Source organism: Saccopteryx bilineata, chromosome 1 (assembly GCF_036850765.1).
Source record: "Saccopteryx bilineata isolate mSacBil1 chromosome 1, mSacBil1_pri_phased_curated, whole genome shotgun sequence".
Taxonomy (NCBI): domain Eukaryota; kingdom Metazoa; phylum Chordata; class Mammalia; order Chiroptera; family Emballonuridae; genus Saccopteryx; species Saccopteryx bilineata.
The window spans coordinates 156,234,757-156,251,988 of record NC_089490.1 but is presented as its reverse complement, the minus strand read 5'-3'; the positions used below and the strand labels follow the sequence as shown (position 1 = coordinate 156,251,988).

At 50.0% G+C, this 17,232-nt stretch overlaps 1 protein-coding gene across 5 annotated transcripts in view; it reads left to right on the top strand.

The window, feature by feature from the left end:
* DOT1L (DOT1 like histone lysine methyltransferase) overlaps positions 1–17,232 on the top strand; it is a 74,308-nt gene that overhangs the window by 26,600 nt on the left and 30,476 nt on the right. For 4 of the 5 annotated variants that reach the window (XM_066276860.1, XM_066276887.1, XM_066276854.1 and 1 more), the window contains exons 4-8: positions 2,421–2,484; positions 3,384–3,612; positions 5,518–5,612; positions 6,510–6,572; positions 15,617–15,672. In XM_066276860.1, coding sequence (XP_066132957.1) covers positions 2,421–2,484; positions 3,384–3,612; positions 5,518–5,612; positions 6,510–6,572; positions 15,617–15,672 — 507 coding nt within the window. Of the gene's footprint in view, positions 1–2,420; positions 2,485–3,383; positions 3,613–5,517; positions 5,613–6,509; positions 6,573–15,616; positions 15,673–17,232 lie in introns of those variants that run through there. The other variant, XM_066276877.1, reaches the window with a different exon arrangement.

Below are 17,232 nucleotides of genomic sequence, written 5' to 3'. Positions count from 1 at the left end.
ATCCACTCATTCTTTTTTTTTTTTTTTTTTTTTTTTGTATTTTTCTGAAGTTGGAAAGGGGGAGGTAGTCAGACAGACTCCCGCACACGCCCGACCGGGATCCACCCGGCATGCCCACCAGGGGGTGATACTCTGCCCATCTGGGGCGTTGCTCTGTTGCAACCAGAGCCATTCTAGCACCTGAGGCGGAGGCCACAGAGCCATCCTCAGTGCCCGGGCCAACTTTGCTCCAATGGAGCCTTGGCTGCAGGAGGGGAAGAGAGAGACAGAGAGGAAGGAGAAGGGGAGGGGTGGAGAAACAGATGGGCGCTTCTCCTGTGTGCCCTGGCCAGGAATCGAACCCGGGACTCCTGCATGCCAGGCCAACGCTCTACCACTGAGCCAACCTGCCAGGGCTATCCACTCATTCTTGCAGGAGAATGTCTCCCAGAGGTGGTTGGAGGCTGTGAGTGGTTACTGTGATTGGGTTGAAGGGATGATGTGAAAGTTGGAGCACAGGAACTAAAACGCAGAGTAGTGATAGTGCAATGGCTTCTCTCTTTAGCCTCTGGAGCCCTGGACTTCTGGCTAAGTCCTGTTCTCATCTGAAAGGGAGACTCAGGGCCAGAGGGCCAGGAGGACCTCAGTCACCTTCAGCCTGCTGGCCCCCTCATACCTCTCGTTACCTCCCCCATTCTTTGTATGCAGTTATTCCTCTGGAATGTGCAAGAGCTTGTTTCTCCTGGTTTACTGACTCATTGCATTAGCCCTCTCTGATGTTTCTGGTCACTGTCATTGTCCTTTGTGAGAACTCTTTAGGCTTTGGTCGTGGCTGTTCTGTCCTGCCATTGATCTCTCTAGCTTTCTCAATGGCAGTTGCCATCCAAGGAAGCTGTAAACCTGTTATGTGGGCACTGGTCTAAGTTGAATCTGTTACTTCTGTTAGGAGGGAAAGTGTCCATGAACTCAGTAAGTCTAGGGCTGAGGACGAGGGGTGGGTGTGTAGCGAAGATGCATGTGGGGAGTGGTGGTTCCATGTTCTAGGTGTGGAGGTGCCTTTACTCGGCCGGTGCCCCCAAACATCTCCCAGGCATAGAGAGAGCCCCAGGGACACTCCCCTCATACAGCACAGAAACTTGGTGCATGTCTCCCTGATCTGGCACTGTGGACATCAGGGCTGGGTCACTCTCTGTGGGGCCACCCTGGGCAGTGTGAGGTGCTGAACAGCATCCTGGCCCCCGCTTAATGCCAGGAACATCCCAATTATGACAACTACAGATGTCCCCAGACATTGCCCAGTGTTTCCTGGGGGCATGACCACCCCAAGTGAGAATCCCTGGGTAGGAAATTCCATTGAATATTAATACCTAAAATAAAATTCATCATGTTTGGGAGAATTTTGTTTCATTAAAAACGCCTCCAAGCCCTGGCCAACAGTGCAGTGACTGGAGAGTTCTCCCTGAGCACCAGGTCACCATTTCGAGCCCTGCTCAGGGCATGTATGAAAAGCAGTCAGTGGGTGCACAGCTAAGTGGAACAGCAAGTAATGTTTCTTTCTTCCTTCTTCTCTCTCAAATCAATGGGGAAGAAAAACAATAAACACTTTAAAAACCCACAAAAACTGTCTCATTAGATATCTAGCACATGTTGCTTATATCTTTGAAAGTGTTGAAACTTTTAAAAAGTTGCAGTAAACAAGTGATACACTAGTGTGGGCCTGACCTGTGGTGGCGCAGTGGATAAAGCGTCGACCTGGAAATGCTGAGGTCGCCGGTTCGAAACCCTGGGCTTGCCTGGTCAAGGCACATATGGGAATTGATGCTTCCTGCTCCTCCCCCTTCTCTCTCTCTCTCTCCTCTCTCTCTCTCCTTTCTAAAATGAATTAAAAAAAAACAAAACAAAAAACCAAAAAAAACAAGTGATACACCAGTGTGAAGGGGGAAGGTGTTGCCCTCCTTTTTGCAGAGTCAGGGTGTCAGGAGTGGTCTATGAGAGCCAGTTGCCTTTTCTGCCTGTGGGTGTTCTCAGTGCTCATCCAAGTCAGGGCTCAGGGTCGGAAGCCTGTGGGATCCAGCCAGAGAAAGAAGAGCCCTGGGAGTCTGCCTGGGTGGGTGGGGGGTGAGGGCATGATCTAGGTCCCACTCCCTGTGGGGCTATAGGAATGGTTGTATGAAACCCTTTTCTGACCTAATGCCTGCTGGCACACCATCGATCTCAGGTTTTGCCACAAGCATATGGTATGGTCTCATAGCCATGACTACCTCAGCCCGAAAATCTTGGCCCAGTCTTGTTGCCCGTGTGGGATACTCCTTTGTGCCCTGTGACCTATGGATGGGAGCCAGGCTCTACCTGACCTTGCATCATCTGTATATATACCATTCCCTCCTGGTGGCCTGTTCTGAGCTTAGCAGTGACCAGCACCTTCCTTTGACCTTTTTCAGCTTTGAAAGCATGCAGAGGCTCTGTGACAAGTACAACCGGGCTATCGACAGCATCCACCAGCTGGTAGGTGGCCTCACCCTGCCTTCAGGCCTGTCTCCTCATCTAGGCCCCACCTGTGGTTCTAGACCCCATTGCCCTTCACGTTACTTGATCCTAAGGTGAGGAGGGGGCCCTGGCTCTATACAGCTCTGAGCTTATTTCTTCTCCCAGGTAGATTTTCATGAAGATGGCCATTCTTTTTTTTTTTTTTTTTTTAAGTGAGAGGAGTGGAGGTAGTGAGACAGACTCCCACATGCACCCCATCTAGGATCCACCTGGCAACCCCATCTGGGGCCAATGCTCGAGTACTGAGCTATTTTTAGCACCTGAAGCTGATACACCTCAGTGCCCAGGTCCACACTCGAACCAGTTGAGCCACTAGCTGCGGGAGGGAAAGAGGGAGAGATGAGGGGGAGAACCAGATGGTCACTTCTCCTGTGTGCCCTGACCGGGAATCGAACCCAGGACGTCCATATACTGGGTTGACCCTCCATCCACTGAGCCATTGGCCTGGACCAGAAGATGGCCATTCTGAGGCAGTGTTCTGGAATTGATGGTCTAATAGCCCATCCGGTGAAGCGATGTGGTAGCACCAGGGCCCAGGCAGTGGGTTTTGTATGCACTATGGGTCTCACTTCTCACCAGTACGTGCGTGTACACACACACACACACACACACACACACACACTCTCTCTCTCTCTCTCTCTCTCTCTCACATGCATGCATGCCTAGACACATACACATACTATTAGACACAGGCTCATACATGCATATGTACACAGACACATTCATGTATACACACATTTGCATATACTTACACACTTTTTTTAATAGGGAGCAGTAATGTGGTTTTGGGGTATGAAGGTTATAGGGTACATTGTCCCCTGTGTGATGTGTTCTGGTACTTTTCTTGATGTCCACAGTGGAAGGGAACCACGCAGCCTATGAAGCTGAATACACGGCCATCCAATGGGCTTCTGCGGCACATCCTGCAGCAGGTTTACAACCACTCGGTGACGGACCCCGAGAAGCTCAATAACTATGAGCCCTTCTCCCCGGAAGTGTATGGGGAAACCTCCTTCGACCTGGTTGCACAGATGATTGATGAGATCAAGATGACTGAGGATGACTTGTTTGTGGACCTGGGAAGTGGTGAGTATGGGGCAGATAGCCCCAGGGCCATGCTTTCCAAGTCCCCATGCTTTCCTCCATTCAAAGTCCAGAATGTGAGGTTGATGGAAAGGGCAGGTCCTCCCTCAGACCCACTGCTTTAGCTGAGCTTCCTGAAGAGCCTAAAGCTTCCCCAGAGATGGAAGGAATAGCTACATTTCAACAGGGTCCAACCAACCCTCTTCTCTTCTGCTTCTCAAGACCAGGGGAGGGGCAGGTCCAGCACTTTCCAGCCCTAATAGGTCCCTACCTCTTTGTTATGGGTCATTCTCAGCACCAGTTTAGGCTCCTGGGGGCAGGGCCTTCTCAGCAGGACATTCACAGGGGCCTGGCAGGTGGACACGAGATGAGCTTTATAGAATGAATAAACATCAGGCTGATTCCTGGTAGGATGTTCTGATTGGTGTGACAGGGCTGATTGTGTGACTATCAAACATCATACTGTACTACTAGGAACCCTGTACACAGCCTTCCTCTTGAGTATCTTTGCTGTCCTCATGTGACCTTGTTTCTACATGACAACCTAGCACTTATAGACTTGAAAGCCCTTTCTCAGATAGTCATGTGTGTCCTCAATGCTCTGGGACAAGATGACTTCTTTGGTGGCATCATCCTTAGTTTAAGCCTGGGGTAGTCAATCTTTTTATACCTACCTCCCACTTTTGTATCTCTGTTAGTAGTAAAATTTTCTAACCGCCCACCGGTTCCACAGTAATGGTGATTTATAAAGTAGGGAGGTAACTTTACTTTATAAAATTTATAAAGCGGTTACAGCAAGTTAAAGCATATAATAATAATAATTACTTACTAAGTACTTTATGTCGGATTTTCACTAAGTTTGGCAGAATAAATCTTTATAAAACAACTTACTATAGTTAAATGTATCTTTTTATTTATACTTTGGTTGCTCCACTACCGCCCACCATGAAAGCTGGAACACCCACTAGTGGATGGTAGGGACCAGGTTGACTACCACTGGTTTAAGCCCTTTTCAAGCACACAATTTATATTTTAATTGGATTGCATGTGGTTCAAAAGCCAGTTATCTGGAAGGCTGTTTAATTATCTCTGTTAATTGAAAGAGTGATAATTTTTGAAAACCACCAGTCTTCTTGTGTCTGGCTCTCACCACCTCCCCTGCCCTTGTTAGAGACCCTCACGACTTCTACCTGTGGGCCTTCGTTTACCTGTTTCTAAACAGTATGCTTATTTTTATTATTTGAATACGTTCTATTCAAAATGAAAAATTGAATGGCTCCTGACACACAATTTGAAATACAAAGCTGACCTCTCGTGGGAGGACAGGTTGTTGGCTAAGGCCCATGGAGCAGCACACTGGCAGATAGTGCCTCTTGTCTGAGTTCGGACAGCCTGTCTTGTCAGGTGCTCAACCTGCTTGTCTGACTGTGCAGCGATGCCACCAGTGACAGTGCTTTGGAGACCCTATTTCTATTCTGTGGGGGACTCTCCTGCCACTGCCAATCCTGCTTTAAACCCAGTCGATGACAAGTATTGATTGTCTTCTCAAGGTGATGTCACCATCTGGTGAACCCTGTGGTGCTGTGGTGGCAATGTGGTATGGATTTAAGGCGGATGGGAGCCCTACTGTGGCATCAGTGTCACAGGACAGTGTCTGTGTCTAGGTAGTTCATGCCACATCTAGTCATATACCAAGAACTATTCCAGTTGTGGGAGCCAAAGTGTGACAGCCATCCTCTAGTAGGGACTCAGCTCAGTTTGGGTTGTTGAGTGGCCTCAGCACCGTGGACAGTGCTCATGCCTTAGTGAAGAGTCTGGGGACTCTGCCTGTTACCCTTGTGACACCCCAGTTCCCCCATCCCCTGTCATGGTGCTGCATCTGTGACTGCGCCTCCCCCCTCTCTGAAGGAGTGGGCCAGGTTGTGCTGCAGGTTGCCGCTGCCACCAACTGCAAACATCACTACGGAGTTGAGAAAGCTGATATCCCAGCCAAGTACGCGGAGGTGAGCTGTTCTGGGGACTTGGCCATGTGTTTATGACTCATTTCTTTCTCATGTTTGTTTGCCTCCACCCATGGCTGGCAGGGGAGGTGTATCCCGGGACATGGGGAAGGTGGGGTATCCAGGCAGCGGCTCTGGGTTCTTTGGTCTCCAGTGCGAGCTTAGGCCCCCATCAGTGTGTTTCCCTTTCTCTGGTTGCTACAGCCTCTTTGCCTCCAGGGTGGGGTCAGCTGGTGACACTGTCTGGGGAGTGGATGGGTCATGGCCCCACAGTCTACCATCCATAGGATCCTCAGAATCCTCATGGGGCTGTTGCTCTTGGATTGTGTGGATGGAGTGGTATAGACTGGCAGTCTTAGTTCAATCTCTCAGAACAGGAGGGGGACAAAGGGGAAGATGGGCCTTGAGGAACCATAGGTCACCTGCCTGAGTGTATGGAGGAGGCCTCCTCTTCCTGGCTGTCCTGTTCTTTGTTTTGTTTTGTTTTTGTTTGAGAGAGACGAGAAGCATCAACTTGTAGTTGCATTACTTCAGTTGTTAATTGATTGCTTCTCATACATGCCTTGACCAGCAGGCCCCAGCCAAGCCAGTGACTCCTTGCTCAAGCTAGAAACCTTGGGTTTCAAGCCAACGACCTTTGGGCTCAATCCAGCGACCTTGGGATCATGTTGATCCCATGCTCAAGCCAGTGACCCTGCACTTAAGCTGTCAAGCCTGCATTCAAGCCGAATGAGTTCACGCTCAAGCAGGATGAACCCACATTCAAGCCAGTGACCTTGGGGTTTTAAACCTGGGACCTCAGCATCCCAGGTCAATACTCTATCCATAGTGCCACCACCAGACCACCAGTCAGGCTGTCCTGGGTATTTTGATGGGCTGTCTGATTTTGTTCCCTTGCAGACCATGGACCGAGAGTTCAGGAAGTGGATGAAATGGTATGGAAAAAAGCATGCAGAATACACAGTGAGTGCCATTGCTCCATGCCCCTGCGGCTGACGAGTCCCCTATGCTTCCTCTTCCTCTGGACCCGCCGCCGTTTGTCTCCTCCTGTGGGATCCAGCTCATCTCCACTGGGGCTGTCCCTTTACACCCATCATTGCCCCAGCCTGGCGCAAGCTGGGCATGTGGTGTTGCTGGAAGAAGGTCCCCTTAACTCCCTTCAGGATCCCCCCGGGTTGGGGCAGCTGGCATTAGCTGAAAATTCTCCCTCCTCTCTTCCCCTGTCCCTTTTCCACCTTTTCTTGGTAATGTTCATCCTCCTTTCTCAGGGGCCACCTTGGGAGCATGGTTCTAAGTCCTGCTCCATGCTCTCAGAGAACAGAGGTGGCACGTCATGGCGTCTTTCTTTCTCAGCCCTTGGCTCTACAAAGGTAATTGCCTACCCTCCATGTGTCTCTGGGTACTTGATGAGCTCTTAGGTAGCACTTGGGGCTCCTTCTGAGGCAGCCCCTCCTTCCATGTCATGCACGTGTGTATGTATTAGAGCTGGTGCAAGATGGACAGTAGGGTGTGGAGGAAATGGCCTTTTCTGCCATTCACTGTCCTGAAAGTGGCATCTTTCTCTTGCTGCCTTCCCCGCAGCATGCAACCCAGCTCATAAACCCTTTTTTTTTTAAGCAAGGGTGGAATTAGAGGCAACACTCTGCACAGCTTTCTGGGCTGCCCCTCATCTCCATCACCAGCCTGGCCTCATTCATTCATTCATTTAAATGAGAGAGAGAGAGAGAGAGAGAGAGAGAGAGAGAGAGAAACAGGAAGGGAGAGAAATGAGAAGCATCAACTTGTAGTTGTGTCACTTTAGTTGTTTGTTGATTGCTTCTTATACATGCCTTGACCAGGGATTCTAGCTGTGCCAGTGACTTCTTGCTTAAGCCATCAACCATGGACTCAAGCCAGCGACCATGGGATCATGTTGATGATCCCACGCTCAAGCTGGAAACCCTGCACTCAAGCTGGTGAGCCCATGCTCAAGCCAGTGACCTTGGAGTTTCAAACCTGGGTCCTCAGCATCCCAGATCGACGCTCTATCTACTGCGCCACCACCTGGTAAGGCTCAGCTCAGCCTTTTGATGCCAAGGTTCCTTGGGCCCTGCCCTGGATCCTCTGGTCTCCCTGCTCCTCCTGCTCAGTGCATCTATGTCTACATCTTGAAATATATTTTCACGCTCATGACTTCTTGTTCATCTTTCTTTCTTTTTTTTTTTTTTTTTTTTTTTTTTACAGAGACAGAGTCAGAGAGAGGGACAGACAGACAGGAACGGAGAGATGAGAAGCATCAATCATTAGTTTTTCATTGCACGTTGCGACACCTTAGTTGTTCATTGATTGCTTTCTCATATGTGCCTTGACCGTGGACCTTCAGCAGACCGAGTAACCCCTTGCTCGAGCCAGTGACCTTGGGTCCAAGCTGGTGAGCTTTTTGCTCAAACCAGATGAGCCCACGCTCAAGCTGGCGACCTTGGGGTCTTGAACCTGGGTCCTCTGTATCCCAGTCCGACACTCCATCCACTGCGCTCCCGCCTGGTCAGGCATGTTCATCTTTCTACTGGGGTTTCTTTTGCCCATGGACACACAGGTGCCATGTAGTCTCTATCCATTTGGTGTGGGTCCAAAACCAGATCTTTAACAGGTTCTTCTCTTCCCATTCCAGTTTATTACTTGCCACATACCCAGTGGTTGATGCCAAAACCACTTAATTCCACCTGGTTCCATCAGCTGGTCCTGTGGCTATTTCCTCCTGAAGAGTTTTTGTGACTGTTCAGTCCTCTCCGTCCCCATTTTCACTAGCCTAGAGCAAGCTGTTCATGGGGTGTTGGCTGTTTAGCTGGAATAGATGTTTCTTAGTGCATTGGGGAAATAGAATAAATTATATAACGTAGTTTGGGGATTGATTAGGGGTGTGGGAGAGCAGGAAGAGGATGTTTCCTGTTCCTTAGAAGCAATGTAAAAGCTTCTTCTTCCATGGATCATGTTTTTGGTCTATTTAAGAGTCCTCGCCAAACCTAAGGTCACTTAGATTTACTCTCACAATATCATATAGGAGTTTTATAGGTTTTTTTTTCCTTTTAAAAAAAAATTTTTTTTTCTTTTTTTTCTTTTTTTTTCATTTTTCTGAAGCTGGAAACAGGGAGAGACAGTCAGACAGACTCCCGCATGCGCCCGACCGGGATCCACCTGGCCCGCCCACCAGGGGCGATGCTCTGCCCATCCTGGGCGTCGCCATGTTGCGACCAGAACCACTCTAGCGCCTGGGGCAGAGGCCACAGAGCCATCCCCAGCGCCCGGGCCATCTTTGCTCCAATGGAGCCTTGGCTGCGGGAGGGGAAGAGAGAGACAGAGAGGGAAAGCGCGGCGGAGGGGTGGAGAAGCAAATGGGCACTTCTCCTGTGTGCCCTGGCCGGGAATCGAACCCGGGTCCTCCGCACGCTAGGCTGACGCTCTACCGCTGAGCCAACCGGCCAGGGCCTAAAAAAATTTTTTTTTACAGAGACAGAGTCAGAAAGAGGGATAGACAGGGACAGACAGACAGGAACGGAGAGATGAGAATCATCAATCGTTAGTTTTTTGTTGCACATTGCGACACCTTAGTTGTTCATTGATTGCTCTCTTATGTGCCTTGACCGCGGGCCTTCAGCAGACCCAGTAACCCCTTGCTGGAGCCAGCGACCTTGGGTCCAAGCTAGTGAGCTTTTTGCTCAAACCAAATGAACCCGTGCTCAAGCTGGCGAACTTGGAGTCTCGAACCTGGGTCCTCGGCATCCCAGTTCGATGCTCTATGCACTGAGCCACTGCCTGGTCAGGCTTAGTTTTTTGTAAGTTTATGATCCCTTAACTTAGGTTAATTTTTGTGAAGGATGTAAGATCTGTTTTGATTAATTTGTATGAGTAGGTCAAATTGTTCTAGCACCATTTGTTGCAAAGACCATCTTTGCTTCGTCAAAGATTAGTTGGCTGTGTTTGTGGGGGTCTGTTTCGGGGCTCTGTTCTATTCCATTGATCTGTGTGTCTGTTTTGTCATCAATATATGCTGTCTGGATTACTGTAGCCGTGAAGTCAGATAGAGTCAGTCCTCCAACTGTATTCTTTTCCTTCAATATTGATTTGCTTATTCTGGGCCTTTGCCTCGATATAAACTTTAGAATCAGTGTGTCAGTATACACACAATAACTTTCTAGGATTCTGATTAGGATTGTGTTGAATCTGTAGGTCAAGTTGGAAAGAACTGACCTCTTGACAATATTGATTCTTCCCATCTACGAACATTGACGACTGCCTCTCCTTTTATCTAGTTCTTTGTTTTCTTTCATCAGAGTTTTAGTTTTCTTCATATAGATCTTGTACATATATTTTAGATTTATACCTAAGTATTTCTCTTTTTTGTAATGCTGATAATAAATGGCTTTGTTATTTTAATGTTAAGTTTAACTTGTTCATTGTTGGCTTATAGAAAAGTAACTGATCTTTGCATATTGTATATTGATATGTATTACTATCTTTATCCTATAACCTTGCTGTAGTTGTGTATTAGTTGCAGTTTTTCTGAATAGATGAACATGTTATCTGCGAATAGACAGTTTTATCTCTTCCTGATCTGTACACCTTGCATTTACTTTTCTTGTCTCATTGCATTAGCTAGGATTTTCAGTACGGTGTTGAAAAGTGAGGGTGAGCATACATCCTGCCTGGTTCCTGATTTTAGTGGGAAAGCTTCAGATTTCTCATCGTGGAGTATGACACTTGCTGTAGGTATCTTGTGGATGTTCTTTCTCAAGTTGACAGTTTCCCTCTATTCCTGTTTTGTTGAGAATCATTATCATGAAAGGGTTTTGGATTTTGTTAAATCCAACAAAATCTGTATCTGTTGATATAATCACATGGTTTTGTTTTGTGTTTTATTGTTAGTGAGAGAGAGAGAGGGGGATAGACAAGGACAGACAGAAAGAAGGGAGAGACAAAGACAAGAAGGGAGAGAGATGAGAAGCATCAACTCATAGTTGCAGCACCTTAGTTGTTCATTGACTGCTTTCTCATATGTGCCTTGACCGGGGGCTCCATCTGAGCCAGTGACCCCTTGTTCAAGGCAGCAACCTTGGGCTCAAGCCAGCAACCTTTGGGCTCAAGCCAGCAACCATGGGGTCATGTCTGATCCCACGCTTAAGCTGGTGACCCCTTTGCTCAAGCTGGTGAGCCCACGCTAAACCGGCGATCTTGGGGTTTCTAACCTGAGTCCTTAGCATCCTAGGCCAATGCTCTATCCACTGCACCACCGCCTGGTCAGGCAAAACACAGGTTTTTTACATTAAAAAAATACTCCATATTTCTGGAGAGTGAGCCCAATAATTCCAAGCACACCATGTAAGAGTTTTTATTGACCCAGTTCCCGGAACAGCTCTGATCGATCCATGAGTAGCCATCAGCATTCTGTTGGGAGTGCAGTTTGGAGGAGGCTGGTGTGGATGTCCTAGTCACATCACTTCTCCTTCCTTCTTCCTCCCCCTGTCACCATCAAGTGGCAGCGCTTAGCCCTATGGGTGTTCGGGAGTCAGTGACACATCTAAACGTTGTACTGTATTATTGGAAACCATCTTGTTCTTTGGGTCTCATGGAGCTCAAGGTGCTTATTATTAGTCCCATGTGGCCCCTGCAAAGTAGCAGGGACCAGAATTCGACTAAAAGGACACTTGGAAAAAAATAATAATAAAAATTAAAAAAATAAAAATAAAATAAATAAATAAAAGGACACTTGGTCCTAGCTCTGGCAGTGTGTGGGACAAGCTGGCTGCAGGCTGAGCAGCTGTCTGTGCTCTGGTGTCCTCTCTCATGCTTCTGGAGCTTGTCCTATTGGGCACAGCCCTGCTCCAAGAGGTTGTAGTAGGAGTCTGCCTGATTACTTAATGTTTGGATTTGGCAGGAACATGTGTCCTGGGTCTTGAGAGACCTCCAAACAGTTTTCTGTGGCTTTGACCAGACGCTGGGTTGGCACATGGAGTCCTGCCTCATGTTACTTAAGAACTGGAAAGGAAACAAAGCCAGCAGGAGCCTAAAAATAGCCCAGTGTGCTTTTTTCTAGGCTCCAAAGCCTGCTTCTCAAGGATCTCCCGTGGCCTGCTGCCTCTTCGGTTTCCCTCTTTACCCACAGAGGCACCGCCCAGCCAGGCAAGGCCATCTTCTGCCCTTTCCCCTTCCTATCCTGTAGCCCAGCACTTTCCAGGTGGCCAGGCCCTTCCTGCCTGCTCACATTCCTCCTTCCCTTGGAGCCTGTTCCCTCCTTCCATATGGCTTTTGTCTGCTTATCTGTCATACCTCAGGGCACCCCTTCCACATGGAGACACTTGGTTCAGCTCTCTGCCCAGGCTGATGTCTGGAGCCCCCGTGGCACCTCAGTTGTCTGCTCACAACCTGATCCTGTGCTCTTGGCTCCTAGTGATGGGCCTGGCACATAGATTTCATTCGTCCAGTGTATGGTACCTTATGCAGCAACAGCATCATGGAAGTGCTGCTTGGGAAAGGTACCCAGCACCTTGTGGACCTGCCTGTGCCCCTGGGGATAGGTGCCTCTCCAGGAAGTGTTTCAGGGCCTCCACCTGGGTAAGAGTGGTTCTCCTCTCAAGCTTGTCCACATTAGGATGGCCTGGTGCTGCTGACAAGCAGACCCAGAAGGTACAGAGCTTCTGGGCACTGGAATGCTGGCTGCTTCCTCCTTAGGAAAGTCACCTGGAGCTGCATTGCATTCTGGAGGCATAGACGTACCTTTACTCTGGTCCTTCTCTGTGTTGAGTCCCTTGGCAGTTCAGCCAGGCATCATCTGTGGACCTGTGATTGCTCCTAGGCAGGCTAGAAGAGCAACAAAGCCTAGAGCCTCCAGTCAGTGGGTCTCACTCACCTGGCTTTGGGTGGGGCCTGCCTCAATCTCCCCATTGGAGTGATTGCTTCACACAAGCCAAGCTCTTTTTCCTGGATATTGAGTTCTGTGAGTTCTGTGTAGGTGTGGGTGGTGACTCCTGGGAAGATGCCTGGGAGGTGGAGCTGACTGGGACAGGGGTGCAATTGCCCTGCCTGAGTCAGATCCTGGACCTGTCTGGTGACCCAGAACACGATCAAATAGGGTTTGGCCGTGGAAAAGATGATGTGCATGCTAGTTGTTCCTCCCATCTCTTTCCCTTCGTGCATGTCTCTATAGATAGGAGAAACAGATCTTAGTGATGTTGAGGCCAGTCATGGAATCGTGTGTGTGTGTGTGTGTGTGGGGGGGGATCTTGTACATCTTTCTGGCCAGAGTTAACTCAGGCATGTTGTCCTCAGTGACAAAGAGCCCACTCAGCCAATCATTTGGATGGTCACAGCCCAAGAGTGGTGGAGCTCAGCAGGCATGGGTCAGGACTATGGCTGTTTTTTTGTCTCAAATAGGACAAAATAAGCAGTGGTGCTGTGGCTTAAAACATTGTGGCTTGTATGGGAGAGCCTCCAGGGAAAGGGGCCACATCAGGAGGAGCCTAAAGTCACCTGTGTCAGGACCACTCCCAGCTGCAGGGACTTGAAGGGAAGACCCCAGGACAAAGCAGATAGTTGTCCACGTGGCTGTGATTTATACAGAGACAGGACAGCAGATAGATACTAAGTTTGCTCTAGGAGCTTTGTCTTGCACATTTCCAGTGAAGATTTTGGACTTGAGTCACTTACCCATGTCTTGGCTGAGCTGTTTGTGGGCACTAATGGCAGATTCAGAAGTTTCTCAGCTGGGGAGAGGATTCAGAGATATGATACCCACAGTGTGGGTGGGCCCTCCTGCAGCACCTGAACAGTTTAGAACTGGCCACTTCCCCATGCCCTGTGCTGTCACATTATGAGCTGTCCTGGGTGGTTTCCCTGTGTGCACTGGAGGACATAGGATTCACAGCCGCTTCTGCCCCAGGCACATGGTCTCACTGCATTGTGGCAGCAACACCCATAGGACACTCTGCTCAGGGGCTTCCCTCTGCCCTGTCCTGAGAGTGATGCAGTGACCATTGGGGTCATGCTCTTTTCTCAAGAAGCAGGGTTCTTGGTCACATGATGGCATTTATGGGAGTATGGATGAAGACCGATCAGCATTCACCCTCAGCTCCTGACAACCACTAATCCAGTTCCTGTCTCTGGATTTGCCTGTTCTGGACATTTCACATAAATGGAATCACACACTGTGTGGCCTTTTGTGTCTGGCTTCTCACTGAGCAGGCATGTGTTCAAGGTTCATCTACATTGTGGTGAGTGTCAGTGCTTCACTCCTTTTCATGTTTGAGCAGTGTTTTCCAATGTGGGTCACTTGTGTTTTTCTGTCCATCTATGGATGGGCATTTGGGTTCCCACCTTTGGACTGCTGTTAATCCTTCTGTCCTGGATGTCCAGTAGAGGTTTTTGTGGGGACGTGTTTTTCAGTTGCCTTGGATAGACACTGAGGGCTGGTGGTGATAGCCTTTTTTAAGAATTACAAAACCGCCCTGGCCGGTTGGCTCAGCGGTAGAGCGTCGGCCTGGCGTGCGGGGGACCTGGGTTCGATTCCCGGCCAGGGCACATAGGAGAAGCGCCCATTTGCTTCTCCATCCCCACCCCCTCCTTCTTCTCTGTCTCTCTCTTCCCCTCCTGCAGCCAAGGCCCCATTGGAGCAAAGATGGCCCGGGCGCTGGGGATGGCTCCTTGGCCTCTGCCCCAGGCACTAAAGTGGCTCTGGTCACGGCAGAGTGACGCCCCGGAGGGGCAGAGCATCGCCCCTGGTGGGCGTGCCGGGTGGATCCCGGTCGGGCGCATACGGGAGTCTGTCTGACTGTCTCTCCCCGTTTCCAGCTTCAGAAAAATACAAAAAAAAAAAAAAAAAAAAAGAATTACAAAACCGCCCTGGCCGGTTGGCTCAGCGGTAGAGCGTCGGCCTAGCGTGCGGAGGACCCGGGTTCGATTCCCGGCCAGGGCACACAGGAGAAGTGCCCATTTGCTTCTCCACCCCTCCGCCGCGCTTTCCTCTCTGTCTCTCTCTTCCCCTCCCGCAGCCAAGGCTCCATTGGCCCGGGCGCTGGGGATGGCTCTGTGGCCTCTGCCCCAGGCGCTAGAGTGGCTCTGGTCGCAACATGGCGACGCCCAGGATGGGCAGAGCATCGCCCCCTGGTGGGCAGAGCATCGCCCCTGGTGGGCGTGCCGGGTGGATCCCGGTCGGGCGCATGCGGGAGTCTGTCTGACTGTCTCTCCCTGTTTCCAGCTTCAGAAAAATGAAAAAAAATAAAAAAGAGAAAAAAAGAATTACAAAACCAATTCTCTTGGTTTAGTAAACGTTACAGCTCAGGACAGTTCAGTTATTAAGAACTGTGTCCTCTTAGGCAGACTTTGTCCTTGAGGCAGAATGACATCAGTCTGCTAATAAAAGTAGTACTGAAAGCAGGTTTTAAAGGTACAGACAGTACTATTCTCAGGTAAAACAGGTCAGAGAGCCACAGTACAGGTGTATCCTGTGTCCCAGAAGGAAGCCTAGCTGACTCGGCATGCAGGCCTCTCTTGCAGTCAGTGGTCTGTGTCCTGGGCACTCAAGGGAACGCCCGATATAGGTTTATTGTAGTCTTTGCTAACCCACCCTCTGTCCAGAACATCCTACCTGGTAGGGCAATGATCTTCCTTGGCTCTGCAAACTGTGTTGGGTTGCCCCCTGCTGACACTGAGTGGACACAACATCGTGACTTTGGGCACATTCTCTAGTGTCTTCATTGCTCTGTGCATTGACTCCTGCGATGGGTGCTAAAGCACTAGTCTGGGTACCCATTCTGGCGGCCCATGATGACCCACACTGCAGTGCCTAGTCTCTGCTTATCCTGACTATCTTCTCCCTGTGGAGCTGCCGGCAGCCACACCTCAGTCTTACCTCAACCTTGTGTCCTGCCCACTTTTGCAACTTTGTGCTCATTTCATCTGTTCCTTGCCAGGTGGGGGGCTGGCTCGGGCCAAACAAGACCAGTGATGAGCACTTGTCCCTGTTTTCTTCCTTTCAGCTGGAAAGAGGCGATTTCCTCTCAGAGGAGTGGAGAGAGCGGATAGCCAACACAAGGTATGGCGGGTGTGAGAGTCGCCACTCACGGTACCTCAAGGACAGTGCTGGGGCCTGGCTGAGCAGGGTACCCCGGGAGGGTTCCGCTTGCACAAGTCCCTTTGTGGTGGTCATGGCTTCCAGGTGTGGCTGCCATTCCCAAGGGAGCTGGATGGCAGAAGCAGTTTGAGCTTCCCTTCTCTTTCCTTCCCTTCTGGTTTGGGCTGCTAGGGGTAACTCTCAGCACTGTCAGCAGGGCAGGTGGTTGGTGACCAGCCCAGAACTAGTGTGGCCGGTCCCTCACAGTCTGTCAAGAAGAGTCCTCTCCTACTTTTGCAGCTAGGGAGGGAAAGCTACCCAGAAATCTCAGCCTGGGCTCAGCTCTTGCTGTGTCTGCCCTTGGACACTGTGCCCATTCCTCCTCCCTGACATGGTCAGGGAAGGCTGTTTCCCCTCACTCTGTGGGGTCAGTGTAGTTTGGGCATGAGCAGTCTGTCTTGACTGCAAAACCATGCACATCTTCAGCTTACTGGCAGGTCTGCCTACATGGTCCTTGGATGAGAGGCCCAGAGCCCTCCCAGCTCTAGCAGGTCTCCCAGCTCAAGGGTTTGACATGTGGCCTCCATGTCCACCAGCTCCTGAAGCTGTGTCTATGGTCCTTTCCAGTCTTCTCTCTTGTCATTGTCCCTTGTCCTTCTGCTGGCCTCAGATATTTATATAGGCTGGATTTCTGGGCTCTGCCCCTAGGGTCTAGTGGAGCTGCAGATTTGATGGGCCTCTCTGGATCAGTAGTAGGGAAGGTCAGAATGTGAGGGTCTTATGTGGATCAGCTGGAGGTGGCCAGGACCTTGGTGACTCTGTGAGGCCACAGTGCACGCTCTGGAGCACTCTTCCTGGAGAGTGGTGTGCTGGCCTTGCTGGGGAGGTTCATAGGCTTTCATTCTAACCTGATGTCTTGTCCTTCCCTCCCTTTCCTTCTGGGTGCACTGATTGCAGGTTGCTTCATGTCCCCCACTGTTATTCTTGAGGCAAGTAGGAACTAGGCATTACTCTTTCATAGACGTGTCCCCCTTCATTGCTTGTAAGCCTACTGTCCCCTAATGGCAAGGTCCTCACCATCTTGAGAAAATCATGCTGACTCCATGGATGTTCCCATCGAACAGGGGCTGGGGCTATGCTGCTGTTGTGGTCTGAGTGGAGTCTGAGCACAGTAAAGGACCTCTCCAGTAGGAGAACCCCACCCTCACCAAGCACTGCCTAGCAGTATCTGTGCTGCAGTGATCTGTCTCCTGGATGTCCTGGGGATGTGAGAGCTTCCAAGAGCACACTGCACCCTGGTCTTCTTCTGGCTGTGTCCACCTGGCCTGGGATGGTCCCGTGGGCTCTTCCTATGAGTGTGGCAAGGCCTCAAGGCTCGGCTATGCTCCTCTCCCCTGGGTATCTTCCCAGGCCTCTGCTTCCTCTCAAGGGTGTTTCCTCCTCACCAGTTCTTTTGTTTTCAGAGATGACCTCTGCCTCAGTTAGCTTCCTGGTTTTCTCAGGTTTGAGTGCTAGAGGGCAGGAGTCTCTAAAGCTGCCTTC